The 22,772-nt window shown below is 40.0% G+C and overlaps 1 protein-coding gene across 1 annotated transcript in view; it reads right to left on the reverse strand.

Annotated features, from left to right (window-relative positions):
* Positions 1-20,556, reverse strand: part of NAA25 (N-alpha-acetyltransferase 25, NatB auxiliary subunit) — a 63,793-nt gene extending 43,237 nt beyond the window's left edge. The window contains exons 1-7 of the mRNA XM_070386051.1: positions 20,461-20,556; positions 10,846-10,931; positions 10,264-10,402; positions 6,420-6,538; positions 1,672-1,746; positions 469-576; positions 15-93 (exon numbers count right to left, since the gene is read on the reverse strand). Coding sequence (XP_070242152.1) covers positions 15-93; positions 469-576; positions 1,672-1,746; positions 6,420-6,538; positions 10,264-10,402; positions 10,846-10,931; positions 20,461-20,518 — 664 coding nt within the window. The 5' untranslated portion in view covers positions 20,519-20,556. The remainder of the gene's footprint in view (positions 1-14; positions 94-468; positions 577-1,671; positions 1,747-6,419; positions 6,539-10,263; positions 10,403-10,845; positions 10,932-20,460) is intronic.
* Between the last annotated feature and the right edge of the window lie 2,216 nt (positions 20,557-22,772).

Below are 22,772 nucleotides of genomic sequence, written 5' to 3' on the forward strand. Positions count from 1 at the left end.
AGGCCCTCAATTACCTCCTAATTTTCCTCTGATAACATCCAAGGCTTCCTGGTACTTTCCCAAACGTTCCAGGATCATATAATAAAGTTCAACCTTATAGAAAAAACAAACAAAAAGTGTAACCACTGAAACTTTTCATTAATAAAGAGATATGTCATTTATATATTTTTTAAAAGCTGTCTAATAGAAAAGAACACTATCTTCAAATAAGATGAAATTAACAGTGAGAATCAGGCAGCAGTATCTCCCCTATCTGTGTATATCTCAACCGAGAACACTTGCTCGAAGCACGCAAGAAACAACAGCTCCTTCATTCACCACACCTGGGCTGGGGAATTCCACAGTTTCACATTTACACCAAAGACAAGAGTGAGGAACTAGTTCTCTAAAGGGAATAAAGCAACAATTCATAATGTTGTAACAGTATCAAAAACATGCAAATACAAAAGTGGGGTTTAAATTACTCACTTCAGCCTCTGCTTCTATCTTGTCCTCTTTAACCATTTTTTCTACCATTCTCTCAGCCAGGGGCAGAAACATTGTTTTTGAAAGGTTTTCATCCTGTGCTGATATAGACTGGAGGAGAAAGATACATGTTTCATTCTAATTTCTTCCCTGTTTGCACTATTTATATTATTGCCAGGCAGACTATTATTGTGACTCTGGCCCATAATTAACAAACCACTATGTCAAATATCAGACCTAATTTGAATTTACCAAGAAGATACATTAGAAATGGTTTGCTTTACAAGAGATTTCTTAAGATTATCTTACACATTCTTGAAACTGTTTCTACAATATGACCTAACTTTTAAATAGGTCATTCAAACATTTTTCTTGAAATATATTAAGGGGGTTATGTTTATACTGTTTATTATAGATAAACGGTACCAAGCATTTGAAGAGAAAAGCTTTTGCGATGTCTTCTTGAGATGTTCACATATTATAAGGAAATGCCAATTTCTTCTATTTATAGCATGGCTTACTTAACAGCTACAGTTGCCTCAGACTGATCATTAAAATCGACACATGATATTAATCATTTTAACATTGCCAGAGATTCTGCCCCGAGCTCATTTGCCTCCTGTAAACAACCTTTCAGAGTAGTTATTATGCTTATTTTATAGATAAACTAAGGTTAAAAAGATTTCCCAACAGCTCAAGACATGGGATAAAGCCAGTATTTGAAAAGCAGACTAGTCTGAGCCTCTCTGTTCTAAACTGCTACATTTTAACACCTTCCTCCCAGTTCCTCTCATACACAATATCTCATTTTGGTCCTCACTGTGGCTCTGGGAGATAAGCATCTCCATCAGGCAAAAGAGCAGGCTGAGGCTCAAAAAGAAGTGACAAAACAAGGTCACCCAGTTCAGCGATCTGTTCACTAACCAACAATATCAAACATTTCCGGGCTCATACTTGATCAAGCAACCTAGTAATAGATCCAATGTTAAGGGGAAATACACTGTGTATTACACACAAATAAACCAATATATCAACTCATAAAGAATATCAAAACTCAATTCAAAAAAATCAGCTGACAGTGTATCAAGTCCCTGTTTGACACATGCTGCAACACATCACCCAAGATGTTCAGAGGACACATTAAGGACAATTACTGTACACAAAAATAAAAACAAATCTCAATCCCATTCTGAAGGCCATACTCACTTGCATAATTAAGCTCATCACAGACCAAAAGTAGTAAGGGTTTTTGGGGACAATCTTATATAGAGCCATGCCAGCCTGAAAGACAGAGAGCCATAAATGTTTTGTTTAGAAAACATCAGACAGAGAGCAGTTAATGATATGTGGCAAGAAGTTTCCAAGGAAAATAACCACATGTTTACATATGCCAGTTACTGTAAGTGCCTAGTAACTTGATGGATATGCTCTATAGGCTAATAAGAGAGGTAATCAAAATGGCAAATTTTTACAAGATCAGGAATGATATTTCACCTTTTAAAGCACATTTTCTCAAACTGAAGCCCAGTGTTCCTAGAGAACACTGCATTCCAATATAGTTCTCGTAGACTACCAAGCAAAAACAAATGTGGCTTATGACTATATATCAATAAACAAACTTTACTGAAGCCACTGCACTAATCAATTAGAGTAAAATAAAAAAATACAGCATATTTAAACTTCAAAGTTAGACAAAATTACTATGACAGTATTCAAAAAATAATTCTTAGGAAAACATTCAAGTTCTTTCAAGATACCATTAATTAGAATTGAACCCCTTCATTGTATAATGTATAATACTCAAATACTTAAAAGCAGAAACATGGCATAAAGGAGCAAAAATCTATTTATGTAAAACTGAGAATCTGTCCATAATTGCCCAATTAGTAATCAATGCTAAGAACTCTGTCAGCTAATTATCACAGTCACTATTGAAAAAAACACATGGAGCCCCTATTACATTAAGTGGAAGGAAACGTCTATTCCTGCCAAGAATACAAAGATTGAGTCCTGATCCCCAAGGCACTTAAAAGCTAGGTGGAAAGAGCAATATTCAGACAACTAAAAATATTCTTGGCAATAAAAACAAACATCCTACAGGGGAAAGTCCCTGGCAGTCCAGTGGTTAGGACTCAGCACTTCACTACTGGGGGTGGGGTCTGATCCCTGGTCGGGGAACTAATAAGATCCCACAAGCCACCGAAAAAACAATCACAAACAAAAAAAATATCCTATACAGAAACACCATGCTAGGGTGTTTCCAGGGGCTTGCCAGGTGGTGGAGCAGTAAAAGAATTCGCCTGCTATGCAGGAAACGCAGACTTCGCCCCTGGGTCAGGAAGATCCCTTGGAGGAAGAAATGGCACCCCACTCCAGTAGTCTTTCCTGGGAAATCCCATGGACAGAGGAGCCTGGCAGGCTACAGTCCATGGGATTTTGTAAGAGTTGGACATGACTTGGTGACTAAACAACAACAGGGTGTTTCCAAGGAAAGCAAGGTTAATAAGTTTGTTTATTCCTTTTTATTTTTTTAAGGAAAAGCAGAGAAGAGCCTTCTCCAAAGTAGCAGTCTTTCAGATGGAACTTGAAGGTCAAACACAATGTCTAAAAGCAAAGATGTGGCGGTAAAAATACATATAATCATTTGGAGTGAATGGATAAGTGAGTGAATCAACTTCTTAGTAGAAGCAAAATGAATAACTAAACAAAAACATTAAAGAAAAGACACGCTGACAAGAACAAGTAGGACATCTAGCAGAAGCAAAAAATTAAGAGCAGTAGAAGGGAAAAGGGCTAAGAGGTAGACAGAGGTACCTTTGTTATTAAGGCATTCAAAAAGGAAGCTACATAGAGTAACACTGTGACATTGTATAAATCTATACTCCTCCAAAAAGAGTGTTTTAGCAGTACGGTGAAGAAAGAAAATAGGGAGAAAGAACAGGGGAGGCAAGGAAGAACTAAACCGAGAATCGGTATATGAAACAGGGAATTCTCTGGCTGCCCAGAGGTCAGGACTCTATGCTCTTATTGCTGGGGGATGGGATGATCCCTGGTCGGGAAGTAAGATCCTACAAGCCCTGTGGCAAAAAAAAAAAAAAACAGAGAGAGAGAGAGAGAGAGAAACCTCAAAAACACCTTGGAGGCAGAATCAAGATGATCTAGATGGTGAAACACCAAAAGGGAGGGGATATATCTGTATGTGTGGCTGATTCATCTTGCTATACAGTAAACACTGACACAATATTGCAAAGCAACTAACTATATGTCAATAAAAAACTAAAAAAAAAAAAAAAAAAAAGATTCTGGAGACAAAACGGACATAGAGGATAAGGAGGAGAGTCCAGGATGGCTTGAGGTCCCTGTTTCTAATACCAAACTGGAGAAATGAAGTGGAAAGCATTAAAAAAAAATTTTTTTTTCGATAATTTGGGTAAGGAAAACATTTTATAATGACATACAGAAATAAAAAGGAATATTAATATGAATTTCTAACATAAAAGAAAAATTTCATGCCTATACCCTACTGTCTTAGAGGTGCTAGCATTCTGTTGCTACAGAGAATTTCCAACCACAGAGAAGCTGGAAAAACGCGGCCACAAATTGGTGACTCAGAGAATAGGAATGTTACTAACAGAAAAAGAAAGTCTAGTCATCTATCATATGAATAACTAGCAACTCTTCATTCAAGGTGGCTTTAAATATTACCTGCTGGAGATATCTGTGGGGCAGAAATCCTTAAACTTTGATTCCCTGGCTTCCCTCCCTCTTACCTAAACCAGTTTATGCAAATTGCTCATTATTTAACAAATATTTAGCATATGTTATTCTAGGAACTAAGGATTCAGTAGTGAACAAAAACCCTTACTTTTAAGAAACACAGCATGTAATTTATAAAATACCTATTACCCCAGACGGACATGCCATTTCAAAATAAGCATACATACGAGCTGAGAACTGTGATTACCTTGAGCAGCAACAAAGGTAGAATAAGAACTAAGAAACTCCATTCTAAGACATTTAACACTAAAGGACTCCATTCTTCCAATACATTAGACTAAGACAATGCAAAAGCAAGCTATGGTTAAAACATTGAGAAGCTGTAACTACTAAGCCAAGTCAAAGCAACAATCTCCAAAAAGCAAGCTGAAAAATTATACATATCTCTGGCAACAAGTTAAACCGTACACAAATAAAAGATGATCAAGTGGCAGATTATTTTTTCCTTTTCTCAAAATTTACCTTAATATTGCCATTGCATGAACTTCTACTTTTTATTTTATGTATTTATATTTTATAAAATATATATTTCAAAAATGTATTTTGTGGGATCATAAAATTAACAAAAGCTTTTTAAAAAAACAAAGAACAGAAAGTAAGTTGGAAAGTATCCACAGCCCTATACCCTGGCAATATTTCAGTACATACATCTAATATCTTTTATTAAGGAGGGGTGGATGGGAGAGGAGTGGGAGAAGGCCATTTTACAACCTGCTCTCTTCAATCACTACTGGGATATCTTTCTATGTGAACAAATAAAGACACACAGTACCACGCATGGGTGCAGGGAGTGAGAATGAGGTGCTGCAGTTTTTCTACCACATAGGTGAACTGTAATTTCTTTATCTGCATCCATATTAATGTGTATTTAATATGCTTTACTTAAAACATATTCCTAGAAGTAAAAATGATACTAAGATTTACATGTATATGTTAGTGTTACCAATTTTAAAAATACACCCATTTTACAACAGAAGAAAAATTATAATTTCTGAATACTTTTCCTGAGAATATAGTCCAACAATAAATAAAAATGATAAAATTTCTTCAAAGAATTATATTTGGGCCCCCCAAAATTCTTCCAGGTTAAAAACTTGCCAAGGTGAATATAAAGATAGATATTTAAAGGATGTATCTTAATACAGTATCTTCCACCTTCCCTGTTTATCTAGTGTTACAGTTTGATACTTCAAGTGAAAGTGTTAGTTGCTCGGGTTGTGTCCAGCTCTTTTGCAACCCCATGGACTATAGCCCACCAGGCTCTTCTGTCCATGGGATTCTCCAGGCAAGAATACTGAAGTGGGTTGCCATTTCCTTCTCCAGAGGATCTTCCTGACCAGGGATCAAACCAGCGTCTCCTGCAGGAGATCCTGCATTGGCAGGCAGGTTCTTTACCACCGAGCCACTTGGGAAGCCTGATATTTCAAGTAAATAAGACCAAATAAAAACCCAAGTAGGAAATATCTGCCTTCAAAACATATTATATCCACAAAGCATTTCTTTAAAAAATTCTAGCTTGACATCATAACCCTTTATGAGCTTAACTGGGCAAATTTCATTTCTCTGGGATGCCAGTTTTACTCACGTATCAGCCCCAATGTATCCAAATGAGGCACCTTCATACGTATACAAGGAACACGAAAAATGTGCTAACTAGCAGAGAAGGAGAAGCTACATCCAGGGGGAAAAAAAAACGCATCCCAAGCAACAGGGATTTGTTACCCCGCCTGTGGATTTAAAAATCTTAGCAGGCTATATACACAGTTGAATTTACAAAATAGATGTAAACTTTTAAAGCTAATTTTTCTAGTCTGTTCAGTTATTGCTCTGGGATTTCTGCCCATTTTCTGAAAATATACCAGAGATCTGATGCAGTGGGACAATCTAAAGGTTGTCCTTTAGATTGTTCTTACTAGAAGCAAACAAAACATACATTAGGCCACAAAAGAACAATCATGTTTCCCAAATAAATCAGTTAAAGAATCTGAATAGTTGGTTCATCTTCAAAACACACAAATATCTGGTTGATCCACACACACAAATACATAGACTGACTCCTATACATGTATGCAAGCATACACGTGCAGACACACACACGTACACAAGTGCAGTTAAACCACAGCAAAAAGGCTTTCTGTGAAAATCCCACAGCCCAGGAGGCTTGGGTATCAAGTTACCTGTTGCATTTTCTTGTATTCGCCCACTCTGGCATAGGCCATGAAGAGGTGAGAGTGATATTCCTCACTATTGGGAACTTTCTTCACAGCTGCCTCATAAAGTTTTGTGACTAACTCCGCTAAGACAAAGAGAAACAGGATTTTAATTACTGATGTCTAACAAATCTTAGCAGTAATTTTTTTTCCTATTTGGAGGAAACAGATGTCTCCTACCATTAAAGAAAAAGAACGATCTGCTTTGCCTCACCTGATCATTACTCTTCCCTTGCTCAGGTGTTTTCAATAAAGAATGGACTAGGTCAGCCCCCAATGACATTTATAACATATAAGACTCTCCAGGATCTATCTAGCCTTTCTGTCTTCTTCCAAATTCCTTCCGCCTGACACTTTATGCTCCAGCTACATCAAAATATCTGTAGTTCCACGAGATTCCCTGTGCTGTATCGTATCTCCATGAAGTCACATTGTTTCCCCTGCCTGGATTCCCCTTTCCTCTCTTTTCTACTGAGAGAACATCACCTAAGACCCAGTTCAAATGTAATCCCCTCTTGCCAGGAACAGGGCTTCCCAGGGGGCACAGCAGTAAAGAATCCACTTGCCAAGGCAGGAGATGTGTGTTTGATCCCTGGGTAGGGAAGATCCTCTGGAGAAGCAAATGGCAACCTGCTCCAGTACTGTTGCCTGGAAAATTCCATGGACAGAGGAGCCTGGGGGGCTACAGTTGATGGGGTCATAAAGAGTCAGAGAAGACGTAGCACACGCACATCCATGCACGCTGCCAGAAACTATGCAAGTTCAAATGTAATCCCTTCCTGACACCATCTCTGCTCCTCCACCTCAGTTTGATCACTGCTTCCTTCTGCCACTTTTAAATCTTTTAAATAACTTTCTTATACAATGTATTAATATATAATGTAATATACTATCTATTGATCTATTTTTCCTTATAAACTATGAGTAACATGAAAGCAGAAAGAATACCTTTCCTTTATGATTCTAGTACACTACTTGTCATAGAAAAACTTTCAACCAATACTTGTAGGATAATTTTTTTTTTTTAACGCTAGGAGAGAATTCATAGCACTAAACTGACATAATTCCTAAATAATCAGATATACCTCAATTCTTAAGTTTTAATCTTTTATAAGAATGAAAAACAAAACTAAACTATAAAATAACATTTTCTGCCTGCTAGGTTGGCAAAAAAATTTTTTTTTTCCAGTTTTACTGAGAAATAATTGACAAAAACTGTATATTTTTAGGAGCACAACATGATGGTTTGATGGCAAAAAATTTTTAAGTCTAAGAACACCAATGACAAAGATGTGAAGCAACTAGAACTCTTATACACTGCTAGAGGGAGGGTAAATTTAGAAGCAAGCTGACATCATGTTTATCTTTAAGCTGAACCTACACCCTATGACCTAACACCTCCATTCCTAGATTCTAGTGTACTCACCCAAAAAAGTATTTTGTGGCAGAGAGTGTGAATTAACTACAAGCACTTGGATATTAGGTGAAAAGTGCAAGTTACAGAAGATGTACAGTATGAGGCCATTTACATTAAGTCCAAGAATAAGCAAAACTAACAATGTATTGCTTAGAAAAACAAATGTGAAAATATTTTTAAAGAAAAGCAAGAGAATTTAAAAAAATATTCAGGATAGCAAATCCCTCTTACAAAGTTAAAGGGGAAATGAGATTGACAAAGGACAGACAGGAAGTCCTCTAATCGCAGGCATGCCTCATTTTTTTATTGCACTTCCCTTTACTGTGATTTGCAGATACTGTGTGTTTTACACATTGAGGGTTTTGCGGCAACCCTGTGTCTAAACAAATCTATCATTTTTCCAACAGCATTTGCTCCCTTTGTGTCACTGTGTTACATTTTTGGTAATTCTTACAATATTTCAAACTTTTTCGTTATTATAAAGTTATGGTGATTTATGACCAGTGATTTTTTTAAAATCTATTCATTTATTTGGCTGTGCTGGGTCTTTGTTGCTGATCATGGGCTTTCTTTAGTAGTGGGGAGTGAGAGCTACTCTCTAGTTGCGGTTCATGGGCTCCTCATTGTGGTGGCTTCTCCAATTGCAAAGCACCAGCTCTAAGGCACACAAGCTTAGTTGCCCGCAGCATGTGGAATCTTCCCAAACCAAGGATCAAACTTGCGACCCATGCATTGGCAGACAGATTCTTAACCACTGGACAACTAGGCAAGTTCAACCAGTGGCCTTTGAAGTTACTACTGGAATTGTTTGAAAGCACCACAAATCATACCCATATAAGACCTTGAACTTAATCAACAAATGTTTGTTGTGTTCTGACTGCTCCATTATCTAGCTGTTCCTATCTATCTCCCTCTCCTCAGGCCTCCGTATTCTTTTAGACACAATATTGAAATGAGGCCAGTTAATAACCCTACAACAGCCTCTAGTGAAAGGAAGAGTCACATGACTGGCACTTTAAATCAAAAGCTAGAAATGACTAAGCTTAGTGAGAAAGGCATGTAGAAAGCCAGGACAAGCTGAAAGGTAGGCCTCCTGTGCCAGTTAGCCAAGTTGTAAATGCACAGAAAAGTTCTTGAAGGAAATTAAAAGTACTACTCCAGGGAATTCCCTGGATGGGGAATCAGATCCTACAAGCCAAGAGGTGCAGCCCTCCCCTAAAAAAAAGTATTATTCCAGTGAACATATACATGGTAAGAAAGTCAAACAGCCTTATTGCTGACATGGTTTTAGTGATCCGGGTAGACAATCAAACCAGCCATGATATTCCTTTAGGCCAAAGCCTAACCCAGAAGAAGACCCTAACTCTCTTTAATTCCATCAAGGTTGAGAGAACTGGGGGAAAAATTCATGTGACTCACTTTATTGCAATATTCACTCTAATGTGAAACCAAACCCAGGATAAATCCAAGGTATGCCTATACTAATAATGCTCGATTTCTTAAGCTGGGTGGTAGGTTTATGAATGTTCATTTACCTCACATCAAATCTTCTAGTGTGTTACATAAAACATACTCTTCTATAACATGTATTATTAAAGATATGTATCTCATAACAAAACATTTAAGAAATCAACAAGGAAAAACTTTATCTACAGATGAAACTGTACGCTACCTAGGATATCATCAGAAATAATCTGGCAGGCAGAGGGGTATAGATTAAAACTGACCATGTGTCAATAATTGCTGAAGGTGAGTAATGGGCACACTGGGGTTTATTATGTTATTCTGTTTCTATGTTTGAAATTTTCCATAATAAGAAGTGGGAAAAGGGGCTTCCCTGGTGGTTCAGTGGTGAAGAATCCAGCTGCCAATAAGGAGACCCAGGTTTGACCCCTGATCCGGGAAGACCCCACATGCCTCAAAACAACTAAGCCCATGTGCCACATGCTCGAGCCTGTGCTCTAGAGCCCGGGAGCTGCAGTACTGAAGCCTGTGCTCTGCAACGAGAGAAGCCACCACAGTGAGAAGCCCGCGCACTGCACCAGAGAGCGGTCCCCGTCCACCCCAACTGGAGAAGGGCCAGCGAAGCAGCAACGAAGACCCAGCACAGCCAGAAATACATGTTTTTTAAAGTGCAGAAAAAGCAACTCTTTCATTTAGCAAATAAAAATGTCATAAATAAAATTCAAGTCCTCATTCCAATTCAAGGATCCTAATATGAGCAAAATAGCCACTCTGTCCACAGCCTTTGCAGGCCATGATCAATGCATTAGTTTACTTGCTGTCATCCATCAAATCACAAGTGGTAAGTAAATTAGACAAATACAGAAGTCAACCAGAAATAGCCAAAAAATGAAGCACAGTTTTAAAAACAGTGGAAAGAAAGAAACATACGTCGGTGCATCTCCCGGTAAAGAATAGTCAGTGCCTGCAGCGAGTTGTCATCTGTGGGTTCAAGAGCGGCCACCTCCTGTGCCAAGATGAAAGCTTCCTCTTGCTTTCCAGTTCTCTGTAAACCAATTGCCTTTAACACCTGAGAGAAAAGACAAAACTGCTTTTAAAGGACAGAAAAGGAAATGTGAACCAAAGAAAGGCAATTTGAAAGCACAAGGTAAATTATAAGATATGCCTATGTTGCAAATCAACTATTTTACTAAAAATATCAGCAAATAAAGATTCTTTCCTATTTCAGTCATATTAAGAATGCACAAAGCAAAACAAAAAAAACGTACAACATCCCTTAAAGGGACCCTGTGAAAACAGAATAATTAAATTAGAGGAGTCATGTCCAAAGAAAAAAGCAGTGAGCTTTTAATTAAATACTATTTATGGCATTTAAGGGATCAGGAAAATATATGGCCTAAGAAATACTCTGAAAAACACAGGCACTAAAGAGATTAATGAAACACCTTTCCCTTTAAAGATTACAATATATAACCCACCAAATATAAGTAACTCGAAGGCAAATGAACGTACCTTAGCACAATGAAGATCTTTATGCTTTTTCAACAACTTATCTGCTTGCTGAATTGCCATTTTATTATTACCATTATCAAGATAATCTATGAAAACAGAAGTTAGGGTCATTATATTCCTTCAACAACAAATATGAAAAATGCATAGGCTAGTATCAGATATTTCAAAAAGTGTCCTAATATGGTATTTAAAAATATCACAGAGTGATATGAACTCTAAACAGCCAGGATGGTCCAGAACCCAATCTTATCTTTTGTTATAGTCATTTCTCATCCAAAAGCAATATAATCCAGTTATACTAGTCCTTAATGAAGACTCAAGACCAAATACATTTAGATGACAGATAACACTAATATTTTTACCTATGCCAAACAAATGGATTTAGTCACACAAAAATTAAAATATCTAAAAAAACAGTTTATTATACTCAAACTTCAAATCTACCAAATGGACCACATTCCCTCAATAAAATGTGTACTGTGTACTTATTATGCCACAGAGTTAAGAATAATTTGCTGGGGGAAAAAAAGAGAGACAGTAACAGGGGTGGCAAATTAAATCCAACAATATTAGGAGTAGACAAGGTAGGAAAAACAGTTCTTTCATATACGTTAGTTGAAAGAGAAACTAGCAATGACTTTGAAGAAAAATTGCCTTCTAAGTTCCCTAACCTATGCATCCATTCCCAAACTCGAGGAATATGGAGACTTGCTATAAAATTTTGTTAAGGAAGAAAAGCAATCAATTATTATTCAAAAGTAGAATAAAAGCAAAGATTAATTTCCAAATGAGAGGATCTAAAAGAAAATGAGAAGTGTGTTAAATGGGCAACAGTGGTAGATGTGAATTCTATATACAGGAAGATGACTGAACGCTGACCAGGCTACAGCCTACTACTACCACCAGGTCCCTCTTGGCTCATCGAGGTCCCAAATCAGCAGGGGAACAGACAAAACGCCAACAACTCAAGTTAATCTATGGACCAAATGCTGGTGAGGACAGGGAACAAAAGCAACTCTTATTGGCTGTCGGTGGGAACGCAAAAATGGCACTGCCACCTTGGAAGACAGGCTGTTTCTTAAAAAACTAAACATACTCTAACCATATGATCCAGCTCCTTGTTATCTACCCAAATGAGATGAAAACTTACTTTCACACAAAAATCCGCACATAAATGTTTACAGCAACTTTGTACGTAATTGCCGCAACTTGAAAGGAACCAAAGTGTCCTTTGGTAGGCAAATGGATAAAAAAACTGTGGTACATCCATCCATCCAATGAAATATTATTCAGTGATAAAAACAAATAAGCTAGCAAGTCAAAGGAAAAAAACAGAGGACTCTTAAATGCACACTGCCAAGAGAATGAAGGCAATATGACAAAGCGACATACTATATGATTCCAAGCATATAACAGTCTGAGAAAGGCAAAAATTATAGGCACAGTGGAACAGTCGGTGGATGCCAGGAGCCGAGGGAAGGATGAATAATCGGAGAGCAGGGATTTTTCAGTGCAGTGAAGCTATATGATGCTGTAATGACGGTATGTGTCAATTATTCATTTGTCAAAACCCACAGAAAGTGCAACATACAGAATAAACTCTAATGTAAACTAGTAAACTAGGGAGTTAACAATAACACATTACATTGGCTCAGCAACTGTAGCAAACGCACACCAGTGCAAATGTTAGCAACATGGGAAACTGCCGGGAGAAGAGCGGGGTGTGTGGGTGAAAAGGAAAAACCGCTCTAGGAAAACAAAGCTGATTAACTCGAAAAATACTTATCCAGTAAAAGCAAAGATTCATTTCTAGAAAAGGAAAGTAAGAGGTGTTATAAATGGGAAATAGGGCGGTAGCTGCTGATTCAGAACACAGAAAGATGGCTGAACACAAGCTAGTTCACCATCCACTACAACTGGTCCCTCTTTGCTCCTCAAGGTCCCAAGTTAGCCACGGGGAGAGAGGAGGCCAAGACAACTCAAAATCATTCGGCCCTGGTGGCTCAAGGCCAAATAACAGAAACACTATCATTTTACCTGACAGCTTCAAGTTTTCTCCAATGAATACTTTGCCACAACTTTTAAAAAACCACCACATGAACACATGAGTTTCATCTCTAGTCCTTCTTCAAGGCACTTAATACCAATGAGCACCAATAATGCTAGGTACAGTGATTAAGAAGACTTACTCTGGAGGAAACACAATCTAAAAAAGACCAAAGATTTAATACTCAGGTAGAGCAAAATCACAGAAATTTAAAAGCACACAAAATCTTGGCCTGAATACCTAATACCAGTTTTCTTAAATTCTTAGTTCAGCCGACAGGCCACCATTTGTCCTTACAGAATATCTGAGAGACGTTTCAGTTCAATAAATGATATCTTCTCTAATAACCTGGTGTTGGTCTCATGCAGAGTGAGTCCTAAGTTATGTCTGACTCAATCCTGTAAGACTCCAGGTTCATGGACCACATCTTGAAGCCTTCTCAAAGAATAGGTATCTTTGGTGAAACCCCAGCTCTGAGGATCACCCCGTAAACGGATCAGACCAGAGGTTAGCACTACAAGGATATTTAACTTTTCCTCTCTGTTGTTGACAAGGCTCTGATATATTAATATGCTGTACCCTTGCCCTCTTCCCTGGGAATGGTTTCCACAGACTCTGCTGAAGGGGTAGAATTGGATGAGCATGTCTAGATCACGTAACTGAAGCCCAATGGAGTGGACATCTGACCCAAGCTGGGTAAACCTGGTAATCTATAACTGCAATGTTGAAACCTAGAGTCAGAAAGCTATGAAGAACTCCATTTGGAAGGCAATAAATATTTCCAGTTTGAGATCATCTGGGGCAGGTCCAGAATTTCCATCTGGAAGGAGCCTTGCTGCTAAGTCACTTCAGTCGTGTCTGACTCTGTGCGACCCCATAGACGGTAGCCCACCAGGCTCCCCCATTCCTGGGAATCTCCAGGCAAGAACACCGGAGTGGGTTGCCATTTCTTCTCCAGGAAGGAGCCTTGGGAGATGCAAATTTGTTAATGGGGAGTGAAAAAGGGAGTAATCTCTTGGCTCTTCATTCATGAAACATTTATAAAAGAATAATGTCAGTTATCTTTATCAAAAAATAGATGCGGGGGCGGGGGGAGATAGGGGGCAGTGCTGATTAAGCAAACAACCTCTCCCTACTTTATCTTCAGCCAGCATTTGGGCCCTGCATAAGTGATGAGTAAGCACATTAAAAAAAAAAAAAGGCTTGAAGAACCTAGCAGAGAAAAGAATAGACACAAACAGATAAGAGCAGCAGAGACAAATGTTTGAGAAAGAAGCTTCAGATTTTGACAGCCTTCCAGTTTCCATCAGGCTCCAGAACACTGCATTCCTGCCCTAGGCTCCCACAAGGGTTTATAAACAACCTCCTTCTACTTGAGCTTGTGTCAAAGGGTTTCTGCTCCTTGAACCCAAAAGAATTTTAACTAAGACATCCCACCACATTCAGCCTGCTGTCAGGCTCCCCCTTCCTGGAAGCCTACTGATTAATTGGTTGCTGAGTCTTTGGGAAATGTTTATTTCCATTTTACATCACTGACTTTGGGAAATGTTTATTTCCATTTTATATCACTGACTTTGTAATATAAATTATGTAGCATTTGGTGAAAAAAGGCCAAGAAAAATGATATCCTAAGTCTATTTTTTTAAGTCTTTTTAAAAGCTTACTCAAGGGTAATTGTGGCTTGACCATGAGGACTGGTATGGTTCCCTTAATGAGAGTAAGCCAGTCAGCCATCCACAAATCGGGCATAGGAAGTAAGATGATGTGTCAGTTAAAGCAGTGTTTTTCTTTCTTTTTTTTTTTTAAAAGCAGTGTTTTTCAAAGCATAGTTATCACTCCAACTACTCTGTTTTTAGGTGATCTCTGTAGGCAGTACTAGATAACACAGTGAGAAAGCTGACTTCTAATATTTCCTTTATATTAAGGAGATACTCAATTTGGCATTTGCCTGTCACTTCTTTAATATTTGTTAATGTCCCCCCTCCCCCCATTTTTTTCAAACAGAGAAGCAACAGGTCTCAGATTGAGAGTTTCACAACTATCAGAAACTAGTCAAGGGACTTCCCCGGCGGGCCAGTGGTCAACTCTATGCTTGCACTGCAGGGGACACAGGTTCAATTCCTGGTTAGGGAACTAAGATCCTACATGCCACTGGTTCAACAAAAAAAAATTTAAGACTTTAATAACATTGTTTTGTTTTCATTGTATGTACTTATTCTTATGGTTTGCTTTCTCAGGGCAAGTGACAGATTTTCCACTAACAGTAACAATAAAGATTTGTTGTTGTTTAGTCACTAAGTGCAGAGAAGGCAATGGCACCCCACTCCAGTACTCTTACCTGGAAAATCCCATGGACAGAGGAGCCTGGTAGGCTGCAGTCCACGGGATCGCTAAGAGTCAGACATGACTGAGCGACTTCCCTTTCACTTTTCACTTTCATGCACTGGAGAAGGAAATGGCAACCCACTCCAGTGTTCTTGCCTGGAGAATCCCAGGGACGGCGGAGCCTGGTGGGCTGCCGTCTGTGGGGTCGCACAGAGTCGGACACAACTGAAGCGACTTAGCAGAAGCAGCAGCAGTCACTAAGTGAAGTGAAATGAAAGTCACTCAGTCGTGTCTAACTCTTTGCAACACCACGGACTATACAGTCCATGAATTCTTCAGGCCAGAATACTGGAGTGGGTAGTCTTTCCCTCCTCCAGGGGATCTTCCCAACCCAGGAATCGAACCAGGGTTTCCTGCATTGCAGGCACATTCTTTACCAACTGAGCTATCAGGGAAGCCCTGTCACTAAGTCATGTCCAACTCTTCTGTAACCCTGTGGACTGTAGTCTGTCAGGCTCCTCTGCCCACGGGACTTCCCAAGCAAGAATACTGGAGTGGGTTGCCATTTCCTCCTCCAGTGGATCTTCCTGACCCAGGGATTAAACCTGAGTCTCTGGAACTGGCAGGTGGATGATTTACCACTGAACCTCCAGGGAAGCCCAATAATACAAATTATTTTTAAATAAATTTAACAGTCAACTTAGAGAAAAATATTAAGTAATTAATAGTAGAGATGATATTATAATATAGCTAAAATCATCAGATTGGATAAAAGAATGATAGAAATCTGGGAAACACTGGGTTAAACCACTGGTAAGAGTATCAAAATCTACTGCACGAATGAACTAGCTCCGTTCCTGGGTAATACGGCCAACAGAAGCTCCCCTTCCCTGCAGGTGCAGACAGACGGCAGTAGGCCCCGACACATACAGGCCTACTGTCTACTGGCCCTGTAGAGAGGCCCTGGGACCAACATCCTTAAGAATCATAAGTCCAATCATACTTACGAATACTGACAATAGAAAAGGGATCAGTCTCACAAATAAAAAGGAAAGCCTTTAAATCAGGTGTCCTTGCAAATGCTTTTAAACCTTCCAGAGTAGCTGAAATTGACAACCTGTACTGTTTTCACTTCCTACAAGGACTTCAGAGACTACTCAAGATATTGCTCCAAATTTAGAAAAAGACAAGCTCCATTTTCAAATTACAATGTCCTTTGCTTAAAAATCCTAAATGCTTGAGAACACAAGTCTTGCTTTTACCAAGAACACAAATTGTAGGTGAAACATTCTTTTAATCAACAAGCCTTTGTTAAATACCTAACGTGCAAGATGGGGGGTGGTGAGGCTGAACTTAAAAACAAATAATGCCTTCGAACTGATGGCCTTCCATCCTGCATCTGGCCCTTTTAAACCTACTTCTCACACGGTATTCAGACTTATCCTTTTACAATGCGGGAGAAAGAGATACATACATACAAAGTGACCACAACAGGATATTCAAGGAAGCAATGATTAGTGATGGCTTCCTGTGATCAAATTGGACTTTTTTCAGTTAATTTTTACATAATAAAAATAATAGTCATAGTGAAAAAAAAAGTGATTCATACAGATATAACATGAAAAGAATTATTAGTCTTGTAATCTTGCCCTACGCACCCACTGCCCTCTACTCTGTGCATGCTTCTAAGACTTTTCTGTGCATTAACATGTCTTTCTAAGTTTAAAATGCTTTTAGAATCTCAAAGTCTAAGAGCTTTTTAAAAGGTCAAGATTTCAGAACAGAAGACTACAGGTTGTGCCAAGTGACTTTTCTACAGAAAGAAAAGATAATATTCACTCACCAAGACACCCTGTCACTCTTGGGGCGAAACAGGACAAGACTCACTGAGCTAACACCGCCCAACAGAAGGTTCAGAATATATAGAATAATCATGTGAAGACTTGGGAAGTTTTAATAACGAACTATAGCAAAATAATTACCTGGAGTCTGGCCACACATGGAAGGGAAATGTCCTAAAGCACCAAAGAAGTGATTATCATTCAGGAAACACAGCTAGGAAACAGGTTACACATGATTCAGGCTAGAGCAAGACTGCAAGTCAGTAGCCAACAAGGACTACTGTGTAGCACGGGGAACTCCACTCAACATTCTGTGACAGCCTATATGAGAAAAGTCTAAAAAAGCATGAAGACATGTATCACTGAGTCACTCTGCTGTACACCTGAAACAAACACAACACTGTAAATCAACTATACCCCAATAAAATTTTAAAAATAAGTAGACAAAAAAAAAAAAAGACTGTAACTCAGTAACAAAGATTAGAATGGATCTCATGCCATAAAATGCCATAAAAGTATGTGTGTATTCTAAAGACTACAGAGGTATTTTTTCTTTGAAACTTCTCTATTTTTATTTTACAATTCCTGCATCCTATAAAAATTTATTAAGTGCAATATCTGACCATCACTTCCAACTCTACACACCTACTTACTACTAAAAACATTTTAAAATAATAATGGTAGAAGCAAGCACTGGAGCTCACCACGTCACATGGGAATACAAAATCTGTTCAGAACCACAAAGTACAAGAGAATAATTTTAGTGAAAGGAGACAACAATAAAGTAGGCATTCTGAGAAACTCAAGATGGTTTTCAAAAACCAAAACTGCAATACCCAAACTTACCAATTTATGAGTAAAGAGAAGCACTCTAAAAACATTCGACTAAACAACTAGCTATTACATACAGAGACATCGAAAACAGAATTTCAACCTACCATAATTTCACAATTAATCACCCTGTCCGCTTCTACCCTCAACAGCATCAGCAAAAGCTGAGGTCATAGGCAAAGTTTCTCACAGCTGTAAAATCCTAAACCTTGGGTATATAAATAATGTTGCACAAAAGGCAGTGGGGCTGCAGAATCCAAACTCAGTAAGGGCTGAGCTCTACAGTGAGAACGGCCACGTTCAAATTCCAGCTCCACAATTCACTAGCCGCAACCCTGAGCAAGTTCATCTCTGGCCTTCAGTTTACTACTATGCTCACAACAATCTTACCTCCCGAACAGGACAGTGAGCACACCAACAAGCACTCAGTCAATGCTGAGTGTTGTTGAACTTTGGGCTGGCGGGTCAGCACCACCAAGCATTAGCTCGTTCATGTGTCAGCTAATGAGATAAATTCAAGGGACAATAGTGGTTTAGGGGCACTAAGGTATTTAAACACAAAAGCAGAAGCTGTCCCAAGGTCCAGAAGTCAGAAGTGCAGTTCTTTCCCTAATTCTGCCAGTGTATATTAATTGCCTTGGAACTCCTAAAAAAAGTATCTTCTAATCTTCTTCCCATGTAACTATGAGAAAAGCTACATAATTCTGGCTTCAGTTTTAATATGACCTACGTATCTGGTTAACATAGCCTGATGTTTAATAATGTTAAAGGGACTAGCTTTCCTATTGGATAGTTCAAAACATTATTAATTCTAAGCAATTTATGGGGCACCAAAGACATAATCTTTGGTCCTCGAGAACAATTTTTAGAAATCCAATGATTCTTAAAAATATTCAATCTTTAAAAAAAAAAAGTCTGCAAGCAGCTGCTATAAAGCAGTAATGAGCTACCAATTGTGAACTCTGGATTCAGTACTTACCCTCAAGTCACGCTTGTCTACTTCATCTCTGCCCTTTAAAATGTATACTGGAGGACACAAGACTTTACAGCCCTGGGAAAATGGAAATCTACCACTCTCCACCTTTGAGACCTTTGGCAAATCAGTGCCTTCAGCGCAAGCTAAGGTGATTTCTAACACAGTGGTTAAAAGAGTAAGTCTAGGACAGTCCACAGGGTAAACAAGATACCAGTTTCATGTTAGGTGAGTGACCTTAGACAAATCACACATCAATAAAGCCCCCAGTTTCCTCATCTGTGGAAAGAAGAGGGGGAGAAGAAGGGAGAAGGGGACTGGGAAAAACTACCCACCCCAGAAGAAAATGTGAAGATCAAACAATAATAAATATAAAAGGGCAAGGAAAGTGACTGACATAATTAGCAGACTATCCACATTATTATTGCTGTTAAATAATAATAATTATTATTATCAACAAAGCTGTTGCTAGAATCAAATAAGACTCGAGAGCAAAACATCATACAAATTACAAAAACCACTACCAGTTGTACCAGAAACATAAAGTTCCCCCCATCCAAAAAAGTTAAATCATCTCAGCTTTGCGGAGAAGCCTCCATTTAACTAACATCTACCCTATAAACACGAGGCCTCCTTTTGCAAAAACCACTGACCTTGAAGCCTTCCTCACTATGAACTAGAACTATGAACTAGACCAAGACCACACAAGCATCTAAGGGGAAAGGAAATACAAACGGGACCACTGTCCAATTACAGAACGTCTCGATTACTGAAGAGGTTTTTCCCTTACTCAAATACGTGATTTTTCCCAACTGGAAGAGCAGAATGCCACCAAGATCTTAAAGCCTGAGGGTTGAGGTAAGCGTTATGAAAGGGGATCCCCTTAGCACGCGGAAGGCAGGCTGCAAAGGAAAAACCAGAGAAGCTACAAGAAGGAAGAGCCCTCCCTGCATGCCCCTCGACACCAGCTATTGCAGTCGCTTCACCGCTATTTTGGACCCAAGACCCCCCCGCCCCGCCGCCCCCGCTTCCCACGTGTGCCCAGAGCAGCTGTTCCTCCACCAAAGGGCTCTGTATTGGGAGCCTCAAATCCGGGCCTGCTCCTGACTCGATATGGGTTGACCTTGCGTCAGCCCCTTCCCCTCCCTGGCCCTCTGTTTCTCCCTGTGCGCCAAGCACAGTTAGTCAGACAACACTTTAGGCCCCGCTCCCACAAGTAAAAAGTCTTTAGTAGGAAATTTTCCCTCACGCAAGGGTGTCCCACCCTCATGCCGGAGCCAGCTTCCACCTGCGGATAGACAACGCAGCCTGCGGGTAGCGCAGGTCCCGGCGAGAGTAGTGTCTCACAGGGCCTGCCTGTCAGGCCGGCTCTGCAGACCTGCGGCCGCCCTGGCCGCGCCGCTACCAACTCAGGGCTCGGGAAAGCCAGGCCGGCGCTTACGCGAGGCCCGTGGCTGCGGCCTAGAGGCCCGCGCGGCCCGCCCCCTGTGCCCGCCGGCTCGGCTCCTGGCCCCTCAGTGCCCCTCCCGGACCTTCGCCCCGGCTTCGGAAGCCCTCGGCGCATTCGGCTGGCGACCAGACTGGCCCCAGGCACTCACCGTAAATGGGTCGGAGGCGCCTGTCGTTAGGGTCCTGCACATGGCCCCGCGTCGCCATGATGACAAGCGCAGGACCGCAGTGCGCACGCGCGGGGCAGGCCCCCGGGAAGGGGCTGTTAAAGGGCCAGCGCCGATCTCGCTCTTCTATCGCGATGGTCGCGGGGTTGTGACAGAACGCGCCGGCGCGGAAAACACAGACACCCAAACCGCATCCCCGACCCCCCGCCCCGCAGGTGTGTCACTTCAGTGGCTCCTGGTGAAAAGTGAGGGGAGGGGTGGGGGGGAAACTTGGTTAAAGACAGGGCTCGGCTGCTCCTGCTCATCTTGTTTCTCCTCTGTGCTGAAGGACCAGTTAGACTTGTCTTTGATTCACTGTCGAGGAACCGGAAACTCTTGTGGGAGGGTGACCCTGGGGACAGTAGGGGAAAAGGGGTGCTGAGCGACAAGTAGAAACGTGCCAGAAAAGTTCGGGGTCCCTTCACCCCTTCCTCGGTGCTCAGCCTACTAAGAAGCATCCTAGGGATCAAAGTTAACATTAACAGTTTAAGGTGATGAGAAAGAAACTTCCCTTCTGTAGTATTTTTTTCTGGAAGACCCATAAACTCAGACTAGTTACAAAGAAAACATCAAACAAATCATACTGAGTGACATTCTACAAAATGCCTGACCGGTAGGCTTCAGGACTGTCAAGGTCATGAAAAATAAGGAAACTGAGAAGCCGTTACAGACCAGCAATGCTTAAGGAGACACGACAACCAAACATAATGTGATATCTTCCTTGGGATCCTGGAACAGAACAAAGGGCATCAGTGGAAAAAGAATTGAAATTCAAATAAAGTCTAGAGTTCAGTTAATAGTATTGTGCTAATGTTGGTATCTCATTTTGATAAATGTACCATGGTAATGCAAGATGTTAAGTGGTTGAGGGGTATATGAAAACTTAATCCTCTTTTCACCCCTTTGTGAGTCTAAAATTATTCCAAAATCAAAGATTTTAGAATGCTTTTATTGTTTGTTTTTTAAAATTTTCTGCCACACCCTGCAGGACTTGGGATCTTATTTTCCCAACCAGAGATAAAACCCCCTGCAGTAAAAGCACAGTCTTAACCTCTGGACCACCACGAAGGTCCCTAAATGCACTTGGGGGGGGGCGGGGGTTGGGAAGTGGGGAGTGACTACTTTTTAAAAATCAAATGCACTAGAAACTCTCATCCCAATTCTGTCCTGAGTTCTAGCTGAAAGAGAAAATTCCAGAAGCAATTACACAGAAAAATTCTTATGGAGAATGGGGATGGCTGGGGAGAGGGAGTCCCTCAAATGAAGATATGATCTGTGATCCTCATAGAAAATAGTTCCTAAAGCTGAGGAGAGTTTAAAATATGCTAGATGGGGACCTCCCATCTAGTGGACATTCCACTCCAGAGGACACGGGTTTGAGCATCACCTGGGAACTTAGAAACATTATTAGGCACTGCTCCAGACATACGGGATCAAATGCTCTGGGAGCAGGGTCGGCAATTTGTATCTTTACAAATCCTCTTGTGATTTGGATTCAGACAAAAGTTTTATCCTGTTTTAGATCAGAAGCAGGCAAATTATGACCTATAGGCCAAATCTACCTTACTACTGTTTTTGTACAGTTTGTGAGCCAAGAATGATTTTTACATTTTTAAATGGGGAAAAATAATCAAAAGAAGAATAATATTTCACAACGTGAAAGTTGTATAAAGTTCAAAGGTCAGTGTCTATAAGTAAAATTTTATTGAACCCAACTATTCATTTATGCATTGTCTGTGGTTGCTTTTGTGCTACGACAGCAGAATTGAGTAGTTGCAACAGAGACCTTGTGGCCCAGAAGGTTAAAATATTTACTCTCTGACCCTTTACAGAAAACATTTGCCAATTGCTATTCTAGAATATGCTCAGGATAAATGAATAAACAGATACCTCCAGGGTAGAGTTGTCAAGTCAAATATGGTACAATATTTGGGGCATACTTACACTAAAATGACATTTACTGTTTATCTGAAATTCACATTTAACCAGGTGACCTAGATTTTTTGATTGAGACATACTTGATTTACAAGATTATATTAGTTTCAGGTGCACAGGTGTTCTACACATTTATTTGCTAAACCCTATCCCAGGGAGAACTCCATGCTTCCAAAATCGTGTTAACCAGCAAGAATGAAGGTCAGGAGCCTCCAGTAAGCTAATCCCAGGCTTGCTCTTAGGTGCTGTGGCCAGGTAGGACTGGGCTGGACTTGGGCTTGCAGAGGGGAGAGAAGGGAGGAGACCTGGGCTCCATCTAT

This window comes from Bos mutus, chromosome 17, assembly GCF_027580195.1.
Source record: "Bos mutus isolate GX-2022 chromosome 17, NWIPB_WYAK_1.1, whole genome shotgun sequence".
NCBI lineage: Eukaryota > Metazoa > Chordata > Mammalia > Artiodactyla > Bovidae > Bos > Bos mutus.